At 45.2% G+C, this 19305-nt stretch overlaps 1 protein-coding gene across 1 annotated transcript in view; it reads left to right on the forward strand.

Annotated features, from left to right (window-relative positions):
• FGF18 (fibroblast growth factor 18) overlaps window positions 1-19305 on the forward strand; it is a 135098-nt gene that overhangs the window by 52319 nt on the left and 63474 nt on the right. The window contains 1 exon segment of the mRNA XM_028722168.2: window positions 18052-18232. Coding sequence (XP_028578001.2) covers window positions 18052-18232 — 181 coding nt within the window.

Here is a 19305-nt window from a genome sequence, read left to right on the forward strand (position 1 = left end):
AAGCCAGCCCTGTACAAATATGTTACAGAATTGTAGAATTGGAAGGATTATCTAACCCTCCTGCAATGCAGAAATCTCAACAAAAGGTGCCCCATCCAATTTGGAACCACGGCGGATCCTGCTTAGCTTTGCAAATATGCTAGCAATTTTATCGCTGTACCACTCGTCCTGAAAACCCCCTTTTCTCATTGTTAAAGGAACTTTGGGGAGCTTTTCTTCACCTTCCACTCCTCCTTTCTCCCTCCTGAAGACTCAGCCAGCGACTCCTCGCGGATGTAGAGTCTATGGAGGTTTACTCAGAAGTTCAGTGGGGCCTACTCATAACTGTATGTAGATCTCCAGTCCCAGTCACATTCAGAAGAAAAGAAGAAGAAGAGTTTGGATTTGATATCCCACTTTATCACTACCCGAAGGAGTCTCAAAGCGGCTAACATTCTCCTTTCCCTTCCTCCCCCACAACAAACACTCTGTGAGGTGAGTGGGGCTGAGAGACTTCAGAGAAGTGTGACTGGCCCAAGGTCACCCAGCAGCTGCATGTGGAGGAGCGGGGAATCGAACCCGGTTCACCAGATTACGAGTCGACCGCTCTTAACCACTACACCACACTCGCTCTCCATTCTGGCTCTCCACATCATAGCAGGAATGTGAGATTTAGGAAATCATGCTTGATTTCCAGATAATAATAGTCATGGGCTTTGTATTTCTGGATAGCTCAGTTGGTTAGAACCTAGTGCTGATAACACCAAAGTTGTAGGTTTGATCCCCATATGGGACAGCTGCATATTCCTGTATTGCAGAGGGTCGGACGATATGATCCTTAGATTCCCTTCTAACTCTACAATTCAATGATTCTTTGATTTCTGATGTACAGTGGTACCTCAGGTTAAGAACTTAATTCGTTCTGGAGGTCCGTTCTTAACCTGAAACTGTTCTTAACCTGAGGTACCACTTTAGCTAATGGGGCCTCCCGCTGCTGCCACGCCGCCAGAGCACAATTTCTGTTTTCATCCTGAAGCAAAGTTCTTAACCCGAGGTACTATTTCTGGGTTAGTGGAGTCTGTAACCTGAAGCGTCTGTAACCCGAGGTACCACTGTACTGCACTGTTATTTGCAAGCTTTCAGCAGACAGATGTACGGGCCAGGAATGACATTTATCAGTTAATCCCCCAAATCTACAGTACTGTTTAGCTGCATAGTTTTGTTGTTGTTGTTGTTGTTGTTGTTGTTGTTGTTGTTGTTGTTGTTGTTGTTGTTTGTAAAGCTGCTAGTATAATTTTGGTAACAGTGAAGAGCAACTCTCAGGAGGCCTTGTTTGACTTATCAAAAACAAACAAACAAACAAACAAACAAACAAACAAACAAACAAACAAACGCAACAACTACCATATTTTTTGCTCTATAAGACTCACTTTTTCCCTCCTAAAAAGTAAGGGGAAATGTATGTGCGTCTTATGGAGCGAATGCAGTATGCGCAGCTATCCCAGAAGCCAGAACAGCAAGAGGGATTGCTGCTTTCACTGCGCAGCGATCCCTCTTGCTGTTCTGGCTTCTGAGATTCAGAATATTTAGTTTCTTGTTTTCCTCCTCCAAAAACTAGGTGCGTCTTGTGGTTCTGGTGCCACAAGACCCTCCCCCCCCCAATGCATCAGCAAAGACAAAACAGAACAGGCTTCCGATTTGCATTAATTTTTCAGTATGCTAATTTATATGTAATGCTGCAGATGTACACATCTTTACTAGAATCTAAGTAGAAATTATTATTATTATTGCTATATACCGCCCTATACCTGGGGGTCTCAGGGAGGCTCACAGAATAAAATTAAGATATAAAACCACAAAATACATAATCAGAATAATAACAGCAACCCAGTAGGTCCCCCCCCCCCAAAAAAAACATTTTAAAAGGACACAGGACGTAAATCAGATCAACCAAAGGCCTGGTTAAAAAGGAACGTTTTTGCCTGGCGCCAAAATACTGGAGGTGCCAGATGAACTTTCCTGGGGAGAGCATTCCACAGACAGGGAGCCACTGCAGAGAAGGCCCCGTTCTCATGTTGCCACCCTCTGGACCTCTCAAGGAGGAGGCACATGAAGAAGGACCTCAGGGGATGTTTGCAGGGTCCGGGTAGGTTCATATGGAGAGAGGCGGTCCTTGAGGTATTGTGGTCCTGAGCCGTTTAAGGTTTTATAGGTCAAAACCATGCAATACATTTCACCATAGTGAAGACTGGGTGACCCATATATTCCTGCTCGGCCTGCTGTCCAGCTACTGCGAACTCTCTCCCAGCCTTTCCTGAAGATGCTAGCAAGGATTCTGAACCTGCGACCTTCTGCTTACAAGGCCGAGGCTATGGCGCTGTGGGTTAAACCACAGAGCCTAGGACTTGCCGATCAGAAGGTTGGCGGTTCGAATCCGCGACGGGGTGAGCTCCCGTTGCTCGGTCCCAGCTCCTGCCAACCTAGCAGCTTGAAAGCACGTCAAAGTGCAAGTAGATGAATAGGTACCACTCCGGCGGGAAGGTAAATGGTGTTTCCGTGCGCTGCTCTGGTTTGCCAGAAGCAGGTTAGTCATGCTGGCCACATGACCCGGAGGCTGTACACCGGCTCCCTCGGCCAATAAAGCGAGATGAGCGCCGCAACCCCAGAGTCGGCCACGACTGGACCTAATGGTCAGCGGTCCCTTTACCCTTTACCTATGGTCCCTTTAAGTACTGCTAACTGTTGAAGGACAACTTCACAGCACCTGCTCTCCCTTCAAACAGAGGACTGTCTTCCATAAAGAAGGATACATGGCCACTCCACAGCTGTTGCTTCAGTATCTGGGCAAATGATTTTTTTTAAAAAAGGGGGTGTGTCCTTGTATTTTTCAGCTAGTGATTTGTACATGGTTAAGGGTTGGCAAAGAGCAACGAGAGCTTGGAGGGATGCTGCAGGAAAGAACAACCTCTGTGGGTGGCTGTGTAGACTCTCTTGGGGGGGAGCATCCCATTACCTCCTTTCAGAGGAGGGGTCTAGGCTGGGCATGCTGCAGAAATGAATAAACAGTGCGACTTCTCCAATCCAGTTTATTCTTATGTGCTTTCCAGATTTTTTTATTTTTTATTTTTTTTAGCGAGAGAAATATTAGCGCCGTAATAAATAGGCACTTTGTATATTGGGGAGAATTTCATGTGGAATTTTGGAGTGGACTTGGAGCTCTTAACATTAGACTATTCACATTCTGTCTGGCCAATGTGAAGCTACACAATTAACTCTTTGCGGCGCTCTGAAATACACAGGGCTTGCAGGCTCTCTCCCTCCGTGTCTCTCAGAAGCATGCATGGGCCAGTAAGCATGTAATCCTGAAATGACCTTGGGAAACTTATCGTGGGGATTTAATCCTCTCCAGTAAACAAGAGGGATTTCTGTTTCTTTGGAGGGTTTATTACTTTTTTAAAAAAATAAAAATAAAAAGGCAATCTTTTCCTGCTTCATATCAGCTTTATCCTTGCTCTTGTCCACAGAACATTGCTTCCTTGATTCCCACCTAACATTATTTAAGGTGCTTTCCTTGAGCTTCCTCCCGTCTCTTTCCCGCAAATGAGGTCTCGGATTAATTTCAAGGAATTGCAAAGCTGATCAGGTGTCCTTCATTAGTATGAATTCACACCACTAGAGCTGATTTATAGATGCAGAGATGCTTGTTGTACAGTCATACCTCATGTTACGTTTGCTTCATGTTACGTTCTTTCAGGTTGTGTCCAGAAAACGTTACTTCCGGGTTTCGCCGCTCGCACATGTGCAGAAGCACTAAATCATGCTTCGTGCATGCGCACTACCCCCAAATCGCACCGTGCACCTGTGCAGATACGGCGCTTCAGGTTGCACTCTTTTCATGTTGCGAGGGCCTCCGGAACGGATCCCGTTTGCAACCAGAGGTACCACTGTTGAAATATACTCAGAGTTGAGTGTGGATTTCATGCTCTTTATTCAGCTCATAGTAGCGAGGAATGAAAGTTCCCCCAAAATATCTGCTTTATATACCTTATTTACACAATGGGCCGCACGTGATTGGCTAATTCCGGGATTCTCCTGTAGGCCAATCAGGTTGCGGATTCACTTCCACCTGGAGCTGGATTGGGTGGCTCCTGCGGACCAATCAGACCGCTGCATTGTTCTAGGACCAATCAGACTGCTGCATTTTGGATCCTATTCAGCTCAGTACATATTAACTGTATTTGTAACTTGAGGGGATTTTTTTTCTGTCTTTAAGTTATGGTCCCTTGCAAGAAGCAGCAGTTGATGTGAGCTCTTTTTCTTTTTCTTTCTTTATTATAGGGAGCCACTAGCGCCTTTCCTTGTCTCCAAGTCACCCCAAGGCACCCTGTGCTGCCTTTCCAGTGCTGCCTCCCCATCCCTATTCCATACCTTCCAACTGTACCTATTTAGCAGGTACAGTACTTGTTTTTTCATTCTGGGTACCAGTTAATGGATGGGCTGAATTTGCACCTCAGTAGAGTCAAACCCACTTACAGCTCCTTTGTATAACATGGCTAGATCAGATATATATATCCCCCTTTTTAAAGTTACCAATTCCATGTTCCTCGGGGTACAATAAGAAGGAGAAGGTGTTAATCCAAATGTCAAGATTTCTTGGCTTTCAAAATAAGGAAAAATCTTATTTTAGTTTGGCTAAGATCAAGGGTAATCCAATTAAGCACTGCCTGTAAATGACAAAGCAATGGCTTTTTCTAGAGGGAAGCACTTCAGACTGTGTTTCCTTTAAAGTTTTGCAGCCTCCTCAGCTTTCAGGATGGTTTCTCTCAGGAAAATTTCTCTGGTTTAGTGAGGCTTATTGTGGCCATTTATTGAGTCTCATTCCTGGGCCAGTGTTTTGCTTGTCCTTTTCACTTGTAAATTGGTTTAGTCTTTCCTGCACAATAAGGTGCTGAGGGGCAGCTGAATTTTGTTGGCAAAAGTCGTATAAGCAAACACGCCCATCGCAAAGAGGCTCCATTGCTCCAGGTCACCCCATCTGGTAGTTTTCTGATTTACAAACTTTTTTTTTTCTGGATCCTGACACCTTCGCATCAAACCTGCCAAGTTTTGAAATTCTGAAACTGATAGTATTCAGGATCTAAATTTGTTCAATAAATGCAAAAACCCCCAAATAAATAAATGCATTTCTAGATGGTAAGGGAATGTTTCAAAAACTGTTTAGTTGGGACAGAGAGGAACCATTAGGCTTCACTGGGTTTGCTTGTTCACCATGCGTGTCCCACAACTTTATCAAAGTAGTATAGAAATAATAATAATACTAATAATGATAATTATTATAATATTTTTTTATTTCTACCCTGCCCATCTGGCTGGGTTTCCCCAGCCACTTTGGGCGGCTTCCAACAAAAGATTAAAAATACATTAAAACATCAGTCATTAAAAACTTCTCTAAACAGGGCGGCCTTCAGATATCTTTTAAATGCCATATAGTTGTTTATTTCCTTGACATCTGGTGGGAGGGCGTTCCACAGGGCAGGAGCCACTACTGAGAAGGCCCTCTGCCTGGTTCCCTGTAGCTTCACTTTTCGCGGGGAGGGAACCGCCTGAAGGCCCTCGGCACTGGACCTCAGTGTCCGGGTTGAATGATGGGGGTGGAGACACTCCCTCAGGTATACTGGGTCAGCACCAACACTTAGAATTGTTCTCGGAAACATACTGGGAGCCAATGTAGGTCTTTCAAGACCGGTGTTATGTGGTCTCGGCATGCTTTTGCTCCACTCTAGTAACAATGGCATCACTTGTCTATTTCACCCTGTTTCTTTGCAATCCACCTTGATAACTTCCATTGTTAGGTGGGGGATAAATACGCCAAAACAAATGAAATGAATAAATTGGTGCGTGAGGCTACTGCAGAGGCTATTCCATCAGAATGTGATCTGTTCAAAGGATGAAAATTAGGTTAGCTATTGGCCAAGGCCCTCGGCGCTGGACCTCAGTGTCCGAGTCGAACGATGGGAATGGAGACGCTCCTTCAGGTATACTGGGCCGAGGCCGTTTAGGGCTTTCAAGGTCAGCACCAACACTTTCAATTGTGCTCGGAAATAAGTGAATGACAAATTTCGGAAGATTATAGAACCACTGTGCATGGCCTCCTTTGTATCCCCTCCAACATAAAACACTATCGTTTCCTGGACCCTCTCAGGTTTGCTGCATCCCATGGAAGGAATAAATTACAGCAGTAGATGAAGGGTAGACAATATGTTGCCCTACATATTCTGGCAAAATACAGGACAGGATGGGGCTGGGCTTGCAGAGCATCCCCCCCTCTGGTGCTGAAATCACTTCAGAGCAATCCATTACACTGCAGCCTAACAGGATGGCCCCTCTGGAATTTGTCATACACACGTGTGTGCTTGTGCACACACACAAATTTGTAAATCTCTGCTGTGCTTAAATGCATGACCATTCGCACAGCCCTGCACACACATGCGTTTGGATAGGATCCCTAACTTGGCACACAGAGAGAGGGAGGGAGGGAGGGAGGGAGGACCAGAAATACAGGACAAACTCCATTGTGTATTGAATCCATACAGGACACAGCATTTTACATTGAAATATGGGATGCTCCTATGTTGTACAGGATGGGTGGCAACCCTACCCATCACCCCTCTCCATCACACTGAGAGCCAGTGTGGTGTAGTGGTTAAGAGTAGTAGACTCGTAATCTGGTGAACCAGGTTCGCGTCTCTGCTCCTCCACATGCAGCTGCTGGGTGACCTTAGGCTAGTCACACTTCTCTGAAGTCTCTCCGCCCCGCTCACCTCACAGAGTGTTTGTTGTGGGGGAGGAAGGGAAAGGAGATTGTTAGCCGCTTTGAGACTCCTTAGGGTAGTGATAAAGCGGGATATCAAATCCAAACTCTTCTTCTTCTTCTTCTTCTTCTTCTTCCATTTGCCACGTTGGCTGGCGCTGATAGCAGCTGAAGTCCAACAACATCTGAAGGGCATCAGTGGTGTCCAAACTTTTTTCAAAGAGGGCCAGATTTGATGAAGTGAAGGGCCATGAGGGCCAACCAAAGGGCCAAAGCTGTTAACCTTTTTTTAAGGATTGAAGTTGTTGAGGTTTTGTTTAGGATTTTACCACAGGAAATAAACTGCCACAGGGGCCCGAAATGGACTTTGGACATGCCTGGCATAGATCATAGTGGGACCTCCACCCCATAACCTTGATTGGTGTCTGCAGTATAAAAATGCTTACTTATTGGGAAAATGTCACAAGGTTTCTGTCAAGACAGTTCTCCAGCTGGCATCTGCAACCAGAGATAGAAAGATATACATCATTCTTACCATGTAAACAGGTGGTGGCAGTGCTGTGGCCGTATATTCAAAAGCATATTCCTAGCCAAGCGAAAGCATTTGAGGGTGGAATGAAGGGGCCTAGGCAGAGCTCTGAGGGCAAGACTTGGAGGTATTTGTACTCTGGGCCTGAGGTTCCCCAGACCTGAAAAGGAAAGAGCCAGTGTCGATAATTGTTGTCCTTCCAATTCTGTCAAGAATCTGATGGTCTCAAATTTCTGGATACAATTACTACTTTGAAACAAAAATGGTTTCCAGAAACAATTGTTTGGAATCCAAAGATCCTCTACACGAAGTGAAAGGCTTGCTAAACTCCGTCTCCTGTCGGAAACCCTGCAAGCCTCTGAAAAACGGCTTGTGGGAATCACTTGACCTTCTGAAGGCCGTCGTTCTCAGGGGCTGCAAACAGAGCTGCAAAGCAACACTCCCTTTTGCTCAGTTGACTGGTTCTTTGGACCTGTCCATAATATGGCCGCCCCGGTTGCTCCAAACATTCAGCATAATTTGGCGAAACTACCTCAAAATAAAAATGTGGGTTGCAGGAAGGTGGGAGCATTGAATTTTACACAGCATTGCAGTCCTGTCATGGTTGATTTGGCATTCCATTGCTGAGTTAATTTCTTATCCTGGATCACGGGGATATTTGTAGGGAGCCACTTAAAAGAGTAACCATGGATTTGATCCCTTTTAAATTCCCATTGCCACTAAGGGTGCTTCCAGAATGTCCCTGTTTTTGGGTGGGATTTAATTTGGGTGGGACACGGGTGGTGCTGTGGGTTAAACCACAGAGCCTAAGGCTTGCCGATCAGAAGGTCGACAGTTTGAATCCCCACGATGGGGTGAGCTCCCGTTGCTTGGTCCCTGCTCCTGCCAACCTAGCAGTTCGAAAGCACATCAAAGTGCAAGTAGATAAATAGGTACCACTCCGGCGGGAAGGTAAACGGCGTTTCCGTGCGCTGCTCTGGTTCGCCAGAAGTGGCTTAGTCATGCTGGCCATATGACCCGGAAGCTGTACGCCGGCTCCCTCGGCCAATAAAGCGACATGAGCGCCGCAACCCCAGAGTCGGCCACGACTGGACCTAATGGTCAGGGGTCCTTTTACCTTTACCTTTAAGCATGATTCAGTCCAGTGTATCTTAGCGGGCCCATTGTTTTAGAGAAAGCATTTTTTAAAAAAAGTTTGTGAAATAAGAAGAAGAGAGAGAAAACTGAAGACAATATGCTGTCACTGACATCTAGGGACATGAGGGCTTTCCTTCTAATATCCAGAAAATTATTATTAATGGCTGGGGAACAGAAGATTTAATAAATTCCTAGTGTTACTTAAGTTTTTGGCATTTCAAAATATGCTCTTGGTCCAATGTGATAAAGTTCAGCGAGTGCTGGAATGACATCACTCTTTTGAGCGTCGTTCAGTTCTTACTGAGATCTATCACCTTCTCTGTACTCCAGAGTGCCCCTTCTGCTTCTGTCCCATCTCATATTTCCGAATTCTGGCAGCTGGAGGGAAGTTTGACCCAATCGTCAACCTTTCCTTCCTGTTCAATTTCAGCTTCATCCCCTAAGTGCTTTTTACTTAGGCTGCATTAACAAAGACTTTTCAAGGGAACATCATTGAATTTCACTTATCCAAAAGCACTCCAATCAATTATGTAGCAGGAGAGACTCAAATTAGATTCCAAATTGGCTCCGAATAGATTCAGAAAGCCATCAACAGCGATGAGAGATCTCGAAGTGGAATGACACTGCGTATCAGAGTCCCAAACCGTCTTTGAGGGGATGGCATTTTACCATAGAAGACTCATTAGGGACTCTGGGAAACTGAGCCTGCTTATAGTATGCCATGCAAACAGTAACACTCTTTCCAATATCCCCAGTGTCCTTGTCAGGAGAGACCCCAGAAGGCTGGATGCTCATACAATTCACATTAGACCCCTGTCATCAACATTCACTGGGGAAATTTTACAGTCCACGCTGATGAAAATATGGAACATTTCAATCCGCTTTATATGGAGTCTGACCACTGGTCTAACTAGCTGAGTCATCATCATCATCATCATCATCATCATCATACCTTTATTGTCAATGTACAACCTGTGTACAATGAAATTAACCGAGCCTCCCTCCCCCACCCACAAACACTCAGTCTCATTGCACTCTGTGTGCTTGTCACACAACACACCAACCCCGAAAGTCAGTTGCACTATATTATTTTCCGTTCAGCAGCCTAACAGCCCACAGATAGAAACTGGTTTTTAGCCTCTTGGTATGACTGATTATATTATAATATATTATATTATTATAGGGACGCAGGTGGCACTGTGGGTTAAACCACAGAGCCTGGGACTTGCCGATCAGAAGTTTGGTGGTTCGAATCCCCGCAACGGGGTGAGCTCCTGTTGTTCAGTCCCTGCTCCTGCCAACCTAGCAGTTCAAAAACACACCAGTGCAAGTAGATAAATAGGTACCGCTGCGGCGGGAAGGTAAATGGTGTTTCTGTGCACTCTGGCACTCGTCACGGTCCTCCATGCACCAGTAGTGGTTTAGTCATGCTGACCATGTGACCCGGAAAGCTGTCTGTGGACAAACACCGGCTCCCTCGGCCTGAAACCGAGATGAGCGCCAGAACTCCACAGTCGCCTTTGACTGGACTTAACAGTCCAGGGGTCCTTTACCTTTGCCTTTTTACCTTGCTGAAGGTAGAATTGTAGAATACTAGAGTTGGAAGGGACCCTGAGGATCATCTGGTCTAACTCCCCGCAAGGCAGGAAGATGCAGCTGTCCCATACGGGGATTGAACCTGCAACCTTGGCGTTATCAGCACCACACTCTACCCAACTGAGCTATCCTCAACATAACTGTTGACCTTAAGACAGAGGAACATGTCTTTAAAAGTTCCAGCAGACAAGGACCATGCCCTTCTAAAGCCTGATGATAAGTGCATCTTCCGCAAGATGTCTAAGATGAGGTTTTTTTACTATAAAATAATGTTCAAAATCAGGGGTCGTCTTATACATGGATAGCGCAGAGGGGGGACGGGCAATTGGTTGGAGCCGCAAGCAGGAGCTTGTCAGCGGCGATTGGGTGGGTGAGTGGTGACTGCGGCAAGGGATGCTTTGGATTGGCTGCCGCTGCGACAATTGTTCTTGCAGTTGCCGGCTGCTAGTTGCGAGTGGGCAGAAGCGGGTGGTTTCAGCACTGCATGCGATTGGCAGTGTTTGTAAGTCAGGTGAGTGATGTTATGAACCCCCCCCAAAAAAGTTCAACAACTCTAGGCCATCTCCCCCCCCCCCATTTTCTTAAATTGGACTCCCCCAAAATAGCGGTTGTCTTATACATGGGGGCGTTTTATAAACGGAAAAATACAGTATGTGCAGATGCCAGTATCAGAAATGTAGCCATTAGGAAACTGAATACAAGTGTGATTTCCATTGTCAACGGAGAGGCCTTGTAGCTTCAGAAGCAGAGGCTGGAGGACCATCTATCATGGATGATCTAGGTGAGATGCCTGCATTGCAAGGGTTTGTTCTAGATGACACCAGCCAGCGTGGTGTAGTGGTTAAGAGCGGTGGACTCATAATCTGGTGAACTGGGTTCGCGTCTCCGCTCCTCCACATGCAGCTGCTGGGTGACCTTGGGCTAGTCACACTTCTCTGAAGTCTCTCAGCCTCACTCACCTCACAGAATGTTTGTTGTGGGGGAAGAAGGGAAAAGAGATTGTTAGTCACTTTGAGACTCCTTAAGGGGAGTGAAAGGCGGGATTGTTGTTTAGTTGTTTAGTTGTCTCTTGTGTTGTTGGAAAAGAGTGTTTGTGATGACCAGCTTGTTCTCTTGACAGAACTCTATTAGCCTTTGCCCTGCTTCGTTTTGAACTCCAAGGCCAAACTTGCCAATTGTTCCTTTTATCTCTTGATTCCCTACTTTAGCATTCCAATCCCCTATAATGAGAAGAACATCCTTCTTTGGTGTCACTTCTAGAAGGAGTTGTAAGTCTTCATAGAATTCATCAATTTCAGTTTCTTCAGCACCAGTGGTTGGTGCATAAACTTGGATTACTGTGATGTTAAAAGGTCTGCCTTGGATTCGTATCGAGATCATTCTATCATTTTTGAGATTGCATCCCAGTACAGCTTTTGCCACTCTTTTGTTGACTATGAGGGCCATTCCATTTCTTTTACGGAATTCTTGCCCACAGTAGTAGATATGATGGTCATCCGAACTGAATTCGCCCATTTCCATCCATTTTAGTTCACTGATGCCCAGGATGTCAATATTTATTCTTGCCACATCCAGCTTACCAAGGTTCACGATTCTACATTCCAGGTTCCTATGCAATATTTTTCTTTACAGCATTGGACTTTCCTTTCGCTTCCAGGCATATCTGCAACTGAGCGTCCTTTCGGCTTTGGCCCAGCCGCTTCATCAGCTCTAAATCTACTTGTACTTGTCCCCCGCTCTTCCTCAGTAGCATGTTGGACGCCTTCAGACCTGAGGGGCTCATCTTCCAGCGCCATAACTTTTATATGCCTGTTGTCTTTGTCCATGGAGTTTTCTGGGCAGGGATATTGGAGTGGCTTGCCGGTTCCTCCTCCAGGTGGATCACGTTTGGTCAAAACTCTCCACTATGACCTGTCCGTCTTGGGTGGCCCTGCACGGCATAGCTCATAGCTTCTCTGAGTATTCAAGCCCCTTCGCCACGACAAGGCAGTGATCCATGAAGGAGGGATATCAAGTCCAAACTCCTCCTCCTCCTCCTCCTCTTCTTCTTCTTCTTCCTCCAACTCTACAATTCTAAGATTCAAAAGTGTTGCTGATTATGTTAGTTGCAGAAGTTCTATTAGTTAGTTGCCGCTGGTTCTATTATAGTTAAGAAATAAATACTTACAGGCTGTGGTGTCAAAAAGGGTCTGGGTATATTGGCATTCATTGATAGCTTGGGTAATCAGTTACACACAGTTTGTATCTTTTTATAAGCCCTTTTTGGGGGGAGAGGGGGTGCTGCTATAATTCTGAAGGGGACATGTCTTTCCTGGTCATCCTCCATGCAGTAGCCTCAACCTAACGGCTTGGGTCTTGCAGTCAAGGCTGGGAGAGGAAATGACAGCAAATAATGGGGTGTTACATTTCAACACACGCCTAAAAAAACACCACTCTGGGGGTGGCCTTGCAAATTTTCTAATTGGCAAAGTGGAAGTTTGCCAAAACCATAGAAACAAAATAGTGATTAGCCTTCTTTCCAGACCTGGAAAAGCGACATCTTAGATATTTCTTGTTGATCTTGCCGAGATAATTTTATATGTTTGGAAGGTCATGAAGGAAATAATTACTGTGAGGTTGGTTCACTGGCTGAAAGGTTCTTTTAAAAAGGTATTTTCAATGTATCAAAGAGACTTGCATTTGTTTACTTTTTGAAATCAATAAGGGCCCTAAATGGAGGAATATTTAATTCTTGCAAATGACTGTCCTTTCAAAGCACAGGGACTTCAGAAAAGCTGTGTATACTATGCTCCTGTTTACAATTGTTTTGCTAAAGTAAGATGATCCTCATGTCCTGCATGGGACCTAATTAATCTTAAATTTTTATTATTGATTTTTAAGCCATTCATTTTCTCCCTTTCATTCCAGACTCAAGGGGAATAGCAAAAATGAAACAACAATAATCACAAATTTTGATGTAACTTGGGTTATGTAAATAAAATATAGGCAAAGAAAGAGGTGGGAAAGAGAAAAAGCATTAGTTGCTTGGTAACTCCTTCTACAGGACACGGGTGGCACTGTGGGTTAAACCACAGAGCCTAGGACTTGCCGATCAGAAGGTTGGCGGTTCGAATCCCCGTGATGGGGTGAGCTCCCATTGCTCTGTCCCAGCTCCTGCCAACTTAGCAGTTTGAAAGCACGTCAAAGTGCAAGTAGATAAATAGGTACCGCTCCAGCGGGAAGGTAAACGGCGTTTCCGTGTGCTGCTCTGGTTCGCCAGAAGAGGCTTCATCATGCTGGCCACATGACCCGGAAGCTGTACACCGGCTCCCTCGGCCAATAAAGCGAGATGAGAGCTGCAACCCCAGAGTCGGTCCTGGCTGGACCTAACTGTCAGGGGTCCCTTTACCTTTACCTTTAACTCCTTCTACAAAAAAGAAGACGATGATATAGAAAGCAAGAAGACAGAGATTTGCTATAGGGGGAAAGTCTGTTTGCCAGTTGTTTTGTTTTCCTAATTGAGGGCTCTTCTCCTGTACAGTGGTACCTTGGGTTAAGAACTTAATTCATTCCGGAGGTCCGTTCCTAACCTGAAACTGTTCTTAACCTGAAGCACCACTTTAGCTAATGGGGCCTCCTGCTGCCGCCGCGCCGCCGGAGCACGATTTCTGTTCTCAACCTGAAGCAAAGTTCTTAACCTGAAGCACTATTTCTGGGTTAGCAGAGTCTGTAACCTGAAGCGTATGTCACCTGAGGTACCACTGTAGTAGTACACCTCTTCATATTCTCACCTATGGCCAAATATAGATGACTCAATCCAACCAAGGCATATGCAAGCACAAGAGGAAACATATATGTACACAGCAGGGGGGGTTTCTTTTTATTATTGTTACAACAGCAGCAATATATACAGCTGAAGAGGCAAGCAACCTTTCAGTTTAAAAGTGAAAAACGGGCTGCTTCCTCAGCATGTAGTTGACATTTCAAAGAAAACTGTACTTCAATATTTTCGACTTTTATTTTCTTTGTTGCTTCTCCCCTGAGAAAAGAATAGGGACCACTGGTCATTCGTAGACCCCCATTTAATAATTACCGCCCTGGAGCCACAGAAGTCTTGTGAAACTGATGAGACCAGATTGGAAGCTGCTTTTGGCATCCTTCATTGGCTCCCAGTACGTTTCCGAGCACAATTCAAAGTGTTGGTGCTGACCTTTAAAGCCCTAAACGGCCTCGGCTCAGTATACCTGAAGGAGCGTCTCCACCCCAATCGTTCAGCCCGGACACTGAGGTCCAGTTTGAGGGCCTTCTGGTGGTTCCCTCACTGCAAGAAGTAAGGTTACAGGGAACCAGGCAGAGGGCCTTCTTGGTAGTGGCGCCCGCCCTGTGGAACGCCCTCCCACCAAATGTCAAGGAGATAAACAACTATCCAACTTTTAGAAGACACCTGAAGGCAACCCTGTTTAGGGAAGTTTTTAATGTTTGATGTTTTTTCATGTTTTTAATATTCGGTTGGGAGCCGCCCAACACTGCAGGATGATATTTTCACCAACTGTTAAATTTGCCACTAAATTTTGTGTAAAGTGAAACTTAACGGTGAATATGCTTCGGCCAACCAAATGAAGGGATTTCTCAGGGAAATTAAGAGAAATGAGTTAGGAAATGTCTGTTAAAGGGCAGTGCATAAATTCATTAAACAAAAAACTTTTTTTAAAAAACAACAACAAGGTGAGCGACATTTCTCAGGGAGCTTTTCTGCATTTCTTGGTTACCACCAAACTGGGCCTCGATGACATTTGACACGAATATAAAATGAATGCCCTGCTCAGCTGAAATTTGTGGGAATGTTGAGGAAAGCTTAAAAATAAAATCATCAAAGGGTATACTGCACACTTCTAGGGAGCTGCTGAATTTCAGTAGAAGTGAAACTTGAGGTAAATTTCAAGTATCCCTTTTTAAGCGAAACATCCACAAGAGTTTCAGAGGGCATAATTTTAAATTGTTGAGATGCCTTGTGAGGTGGGAAGGGTAGCATTCACACACCATTAACAGTATTCTTTCTTCTTGTGAGATAGATGGTTTTGTGTTTTGTGCACACACACACACACACACACACACACACACACACACACAAAACCTATATTGTCAATCTGAGTCATTGTGCCAGCCTGTTTTCCAGCAACGCACCTGACCTACCCTCAAAGACTGCGCTGGAGGTTGTCTTTTAAATGTGCTTGAGGCTTCTGAAATAAATTGAGAACCATCCACTAAATTAAAAAGGCACTGTGCCTCAACCGCACATTTTCTCATGTGCATAACAATGGGCTGCGTTAAATGCATTTCAGAGCATCTATTGCTCTGAACTCCGCGACTGGGTTGAGTGGCTACGGACTGAACTTCAAGGAAACAGCTCTACTGAAGTATGAAGGAAATATCCAGGGTTTAAAATGCATGTTTCTGCTGTGGCATTTGGTGCTGTGCCACCAGTTCTTTAATAAGTTATGGTATCTGAACATTCAGGCAACCATTTAGATTGTGTGATTTTGTGTTTAAAGGGACTTTGTGGCTGTATATTCCTACAGAAGAAATTTATACATTCATGGGCCAAACTACAAATACCAGCAGACTGTTACTTGTTGTTAGAGGGGCGAGGAAGGCGGGAAGTGTGGGGGTTGTGTGTGTGTGTGTGTGTGTGTGTGTGTGTGGTGTGTGTAGAAGAACTACAAAAGGGAAAGAGTAAACATGCCACTCTTTCAATGTTGACGCTTTGCTCTAGAGTCTAGATTATAGCCCCTGTGGTTTCATTTCATTTCATTTTTAAATGGAGGCAGTAGAGCTAGAAACGAGGGAGAATTTTGTTCTGTTTTAATGGAACTTTACCTGATTTGGACATCAATAGGAACACAGCTATATTTCCAAAATTTGCACTTCTTCAAATTTTGTGATGCAGTTCTCCAATAAAAAAGTATACGAAAAGCATATATTAGGGACTGGTGTGCAGGAAAAAAAAATACACATATCAGTGGAAATAATGTGCAGAATTCCTTGCAAAAAATGCATACAAATTTCCATATAGAAAGAAATTTTTCAAGTTGGTGCAGAAATCTAGAAACCGAAATTGACAATCAAGTGTAGTGCCTGTTACATGTAAAAGGGATGTGTGCAAGAGGTAGCATTTTTATTTTTTATTCTCTGTGCAAACTGATGTTATCCCTACCAAGCTGTCTGTCTCATGGATGATTTCTCATCTCCAGTGCTTGCATTCATGAGGCAGAGTTGCTCCCACCAGCAGCCAGCAGGAGTTAGAGGGCAGCCATCTCCTAAAAATGTCCTTTGGGCCGTGAAGCCAGGGGAGGAAATATAGGGGGATAATAGGTTCCCTTACTGGAGGTGTAAACTGCTAATTGGTTAGTGTCCTTGAAATAATGCTCTATGACTGTGTTAAACCAACGCAATGAAGGGTTGGGTTGGGTGATTTTACTTTGCAATAGTATATATCTATGCTTGTATTGCATTTGAATCCCTTGTGGTGACTTCTGTATTGGGGTTGCTACCTTTTTGGTAAAGGTAAAAGGTAAATGGCGTTTCTGTGTGCTCTGGTTTCCGCCACAGTGTTCTGTTGTGCCAGAAGCGATTTAGTCTTGCTGGCCACATGACCCAGAAAGCTGGCTGTGGATAAATGCCGGCTCCCTCAACCTGAAAGTGAGATGAGCACCACAACCCCATAGTCACCTTTGACTGGACTTAACCGTCCAGGGGTCCTTTACCTTTTACCTTTACCTACCTTCTGTGTACACATAAATGTGGTTGATTCATTACCTTGTTATTATAGACCTCTGGTAAGGGAACCTAATATGCAGAAACAGGAGAGTAAAAACAAGTTAAGAAACCCCAGTCTGGTCCAAGGTGCAAAGGACATAATTCTCATGAACATGGTGAGCAATGTGTTGGCGTGCCAGGCAGTGTCTCCTTGTTATTCAGGTGAACAGCAGTTGTGGGCTGGTACATTGGCCAGTTCCTCTCTCCTTCAGCATCAGCATGACATCACAATGGCCTGTGTCTCTCCTTCTGGTGGGACACATCCCTGTGAGAACACAGTGGCCAGTCTGTGAAATAGGCAGCATCAGCATGAGATCACAGTGGCCAGTTTTTCTCCCTCGGGTGGCTAGCATGGGCCATAGTGGGCAGCCCCTGTCCTTCAGGCAGGGAGCATCATCTTGTGGGGAGAGGCATTCATTCATCTTCATTCCTCTTCCACTCAGGCAGGCAGTAGAATGTGGGCAGAATATTTCTCTTGTGGAAGCTGCCAAAAGCAGGTACATGTCAACACAATCTTAGTGCAGTGGGCTTAGTTGGGAGCAGATGGTGGACCCTGTATGTTCTTCTCTTAGTGAGGTGGTCAGCAGAAGTATGAGTGTAGTGGTCATCTCACAGAAAAGGGCAGCAGCATGCAGACAGAGAAGCAGCAGGCAAGGCAAAGAGCTGGCAAGTAGGCAATCCATCTATTACAGGGCCTCTCTACTTACAGGAAGTGGACACGGGTGGCGCTGTGGTCTAAACCACTGAACCACTTGGGCTTGCCGATCAGAAGGTTGGCGGTTTGAATCCCTGCGATGGAGTGAGCTCCCCAACAGGGTGAGCTCCCGTTGCTCTGTCCCAGCTCCTGCCAGTCTAGCAGTTCAAAAGCACGCCAGTGCAAATAGATAAATAGGTACCGCTGTGGCGGGAAGGTAAATGGCATTTCTGTGTGCTCTGGTTTCTGTCACAGTGTTCCATTGCGCCAGAAGTGGTTTAGTCCCACTGGCCACATGACCCGGAAAGCTGTCTGCGGACAAACGCTGGCTCCCTTGGCCTGAAAGCGAGATGAGCGCCACAAGCCCATAGTCGCCTTTGACTGGACTTAACTGTCCAGGGGTCTTTTACCTTTTTTACCTTTTAAAGTGTTACTTGCATTTGTGAATCAACAACATTGCCTTAGTTTACTGTCTGCTTTTCCCCTTCTTTAAAATAAAAATAAAAATAGATGTTTGTCGCCGAAGAAAATGTGGATTTTCGGATACACGTGGAAAATCAAACACGAGCGCGAGACGATGTGAGCAGGAAGCAGCTCAGACTATATCAGCTGTACAGCAGAACGAGTGGGAAACATATTCAAGTTCTAGGTAGACGGATCAGTGCCAAAGGAGAAGATGGAGACAAATATGGTAAGAGGATTTCCGTTTATTTGCTATGCCAACTTCCAATGGGTGAATCTGGGAGGGAGGCAGGGGTAGGTACTTTCATTGCCTTCAGTGTCATCTGCACAATGAGGAATATATTAGGCCTAGCCAATATATATATATGATATTGAACCAATAACAGATGCCTGTGTAGGCATAGCCAGTTAGAACTGAGGCAAACTGGACGCCAATTGCTTAGGTGAACTGGTGAATTTTACGGTAAGAATAAAATGGCCGGGGATGAGACACGAGATGGTTTTGCCCTAACTGAACCAGTTAATTTGCCTCCAGCTTGAGTCAATCGTTGCTACTTTAGGTTCCTGTGGCACCCTTAGTATGTTGTCAGATATAGAGAGATTGTGTCTTCAGTGGGTCAATGCGTTTCGCTGTTAACAAGGAGATTGGTGGTTCGAGCCCACCCAGGGACTGCTGTGGCCAGGATTCCTGCATTTCAAGGGGTTGGACTAGATAACCCTCAGGAGCCCTTCCAACTCTACAGTTCTATGATTCTACACTCAAATGGACAGGCATGCTCTATACTACCCATCTCCACCCTCTGGCCGTAGTTCAAAAGGCTAATCTCTATACCACATAGCCGCAGTGAAAAGACTTTTTCATGCCTCGAAGCTGACTGTTTAGTCAAGTGGACACATGGAATTAACTTTTATGTCACCTGATCCCTCTGATCAGATCCTGTGCCTTTGCAGTACACCTTTCCTAATGTGATTATTGTGTTCACTAAAATTAAATGCGCATCCTTGGGGTGTATGCGTGTGCAAGTGATCGTGGGCATTTTTCTTCCTTTAAAATTGCATTCGGTCACATAGCCGCTAAAGATATTTCATCCAAGGGTGGCTAATGAATTTACCCCTTTTTGGGGCAGGCAGCTTTGCGGGTGGGTCCCGGGCCTCCGTTGAAAACTAGCCTATCGCAGGCCGGATCCTATTCCTGCTGCCAAAGGGGCCAATGGCGGCAGGAGCTTGGTGGGCATTTCCCTGGGCATGGGACCAATTGACCAACTTGGCACCGTGCCCAGGGGAAGTTCAAATGACTGGCTT

The sequence above is a fragment of the Podarcis muralis genome, chromosome 3 (assembly GCF_964188315.1).
Source record: "Podarcis muralis chromosome 3, rPodMur119.hap1.1, whole genome shotgun sequence".
NCBI lineage: Eukaryota > Metazoa > Chordata > Lepidosauria > Squamata > Lacertidae > Podarcis > Podarcis muralis.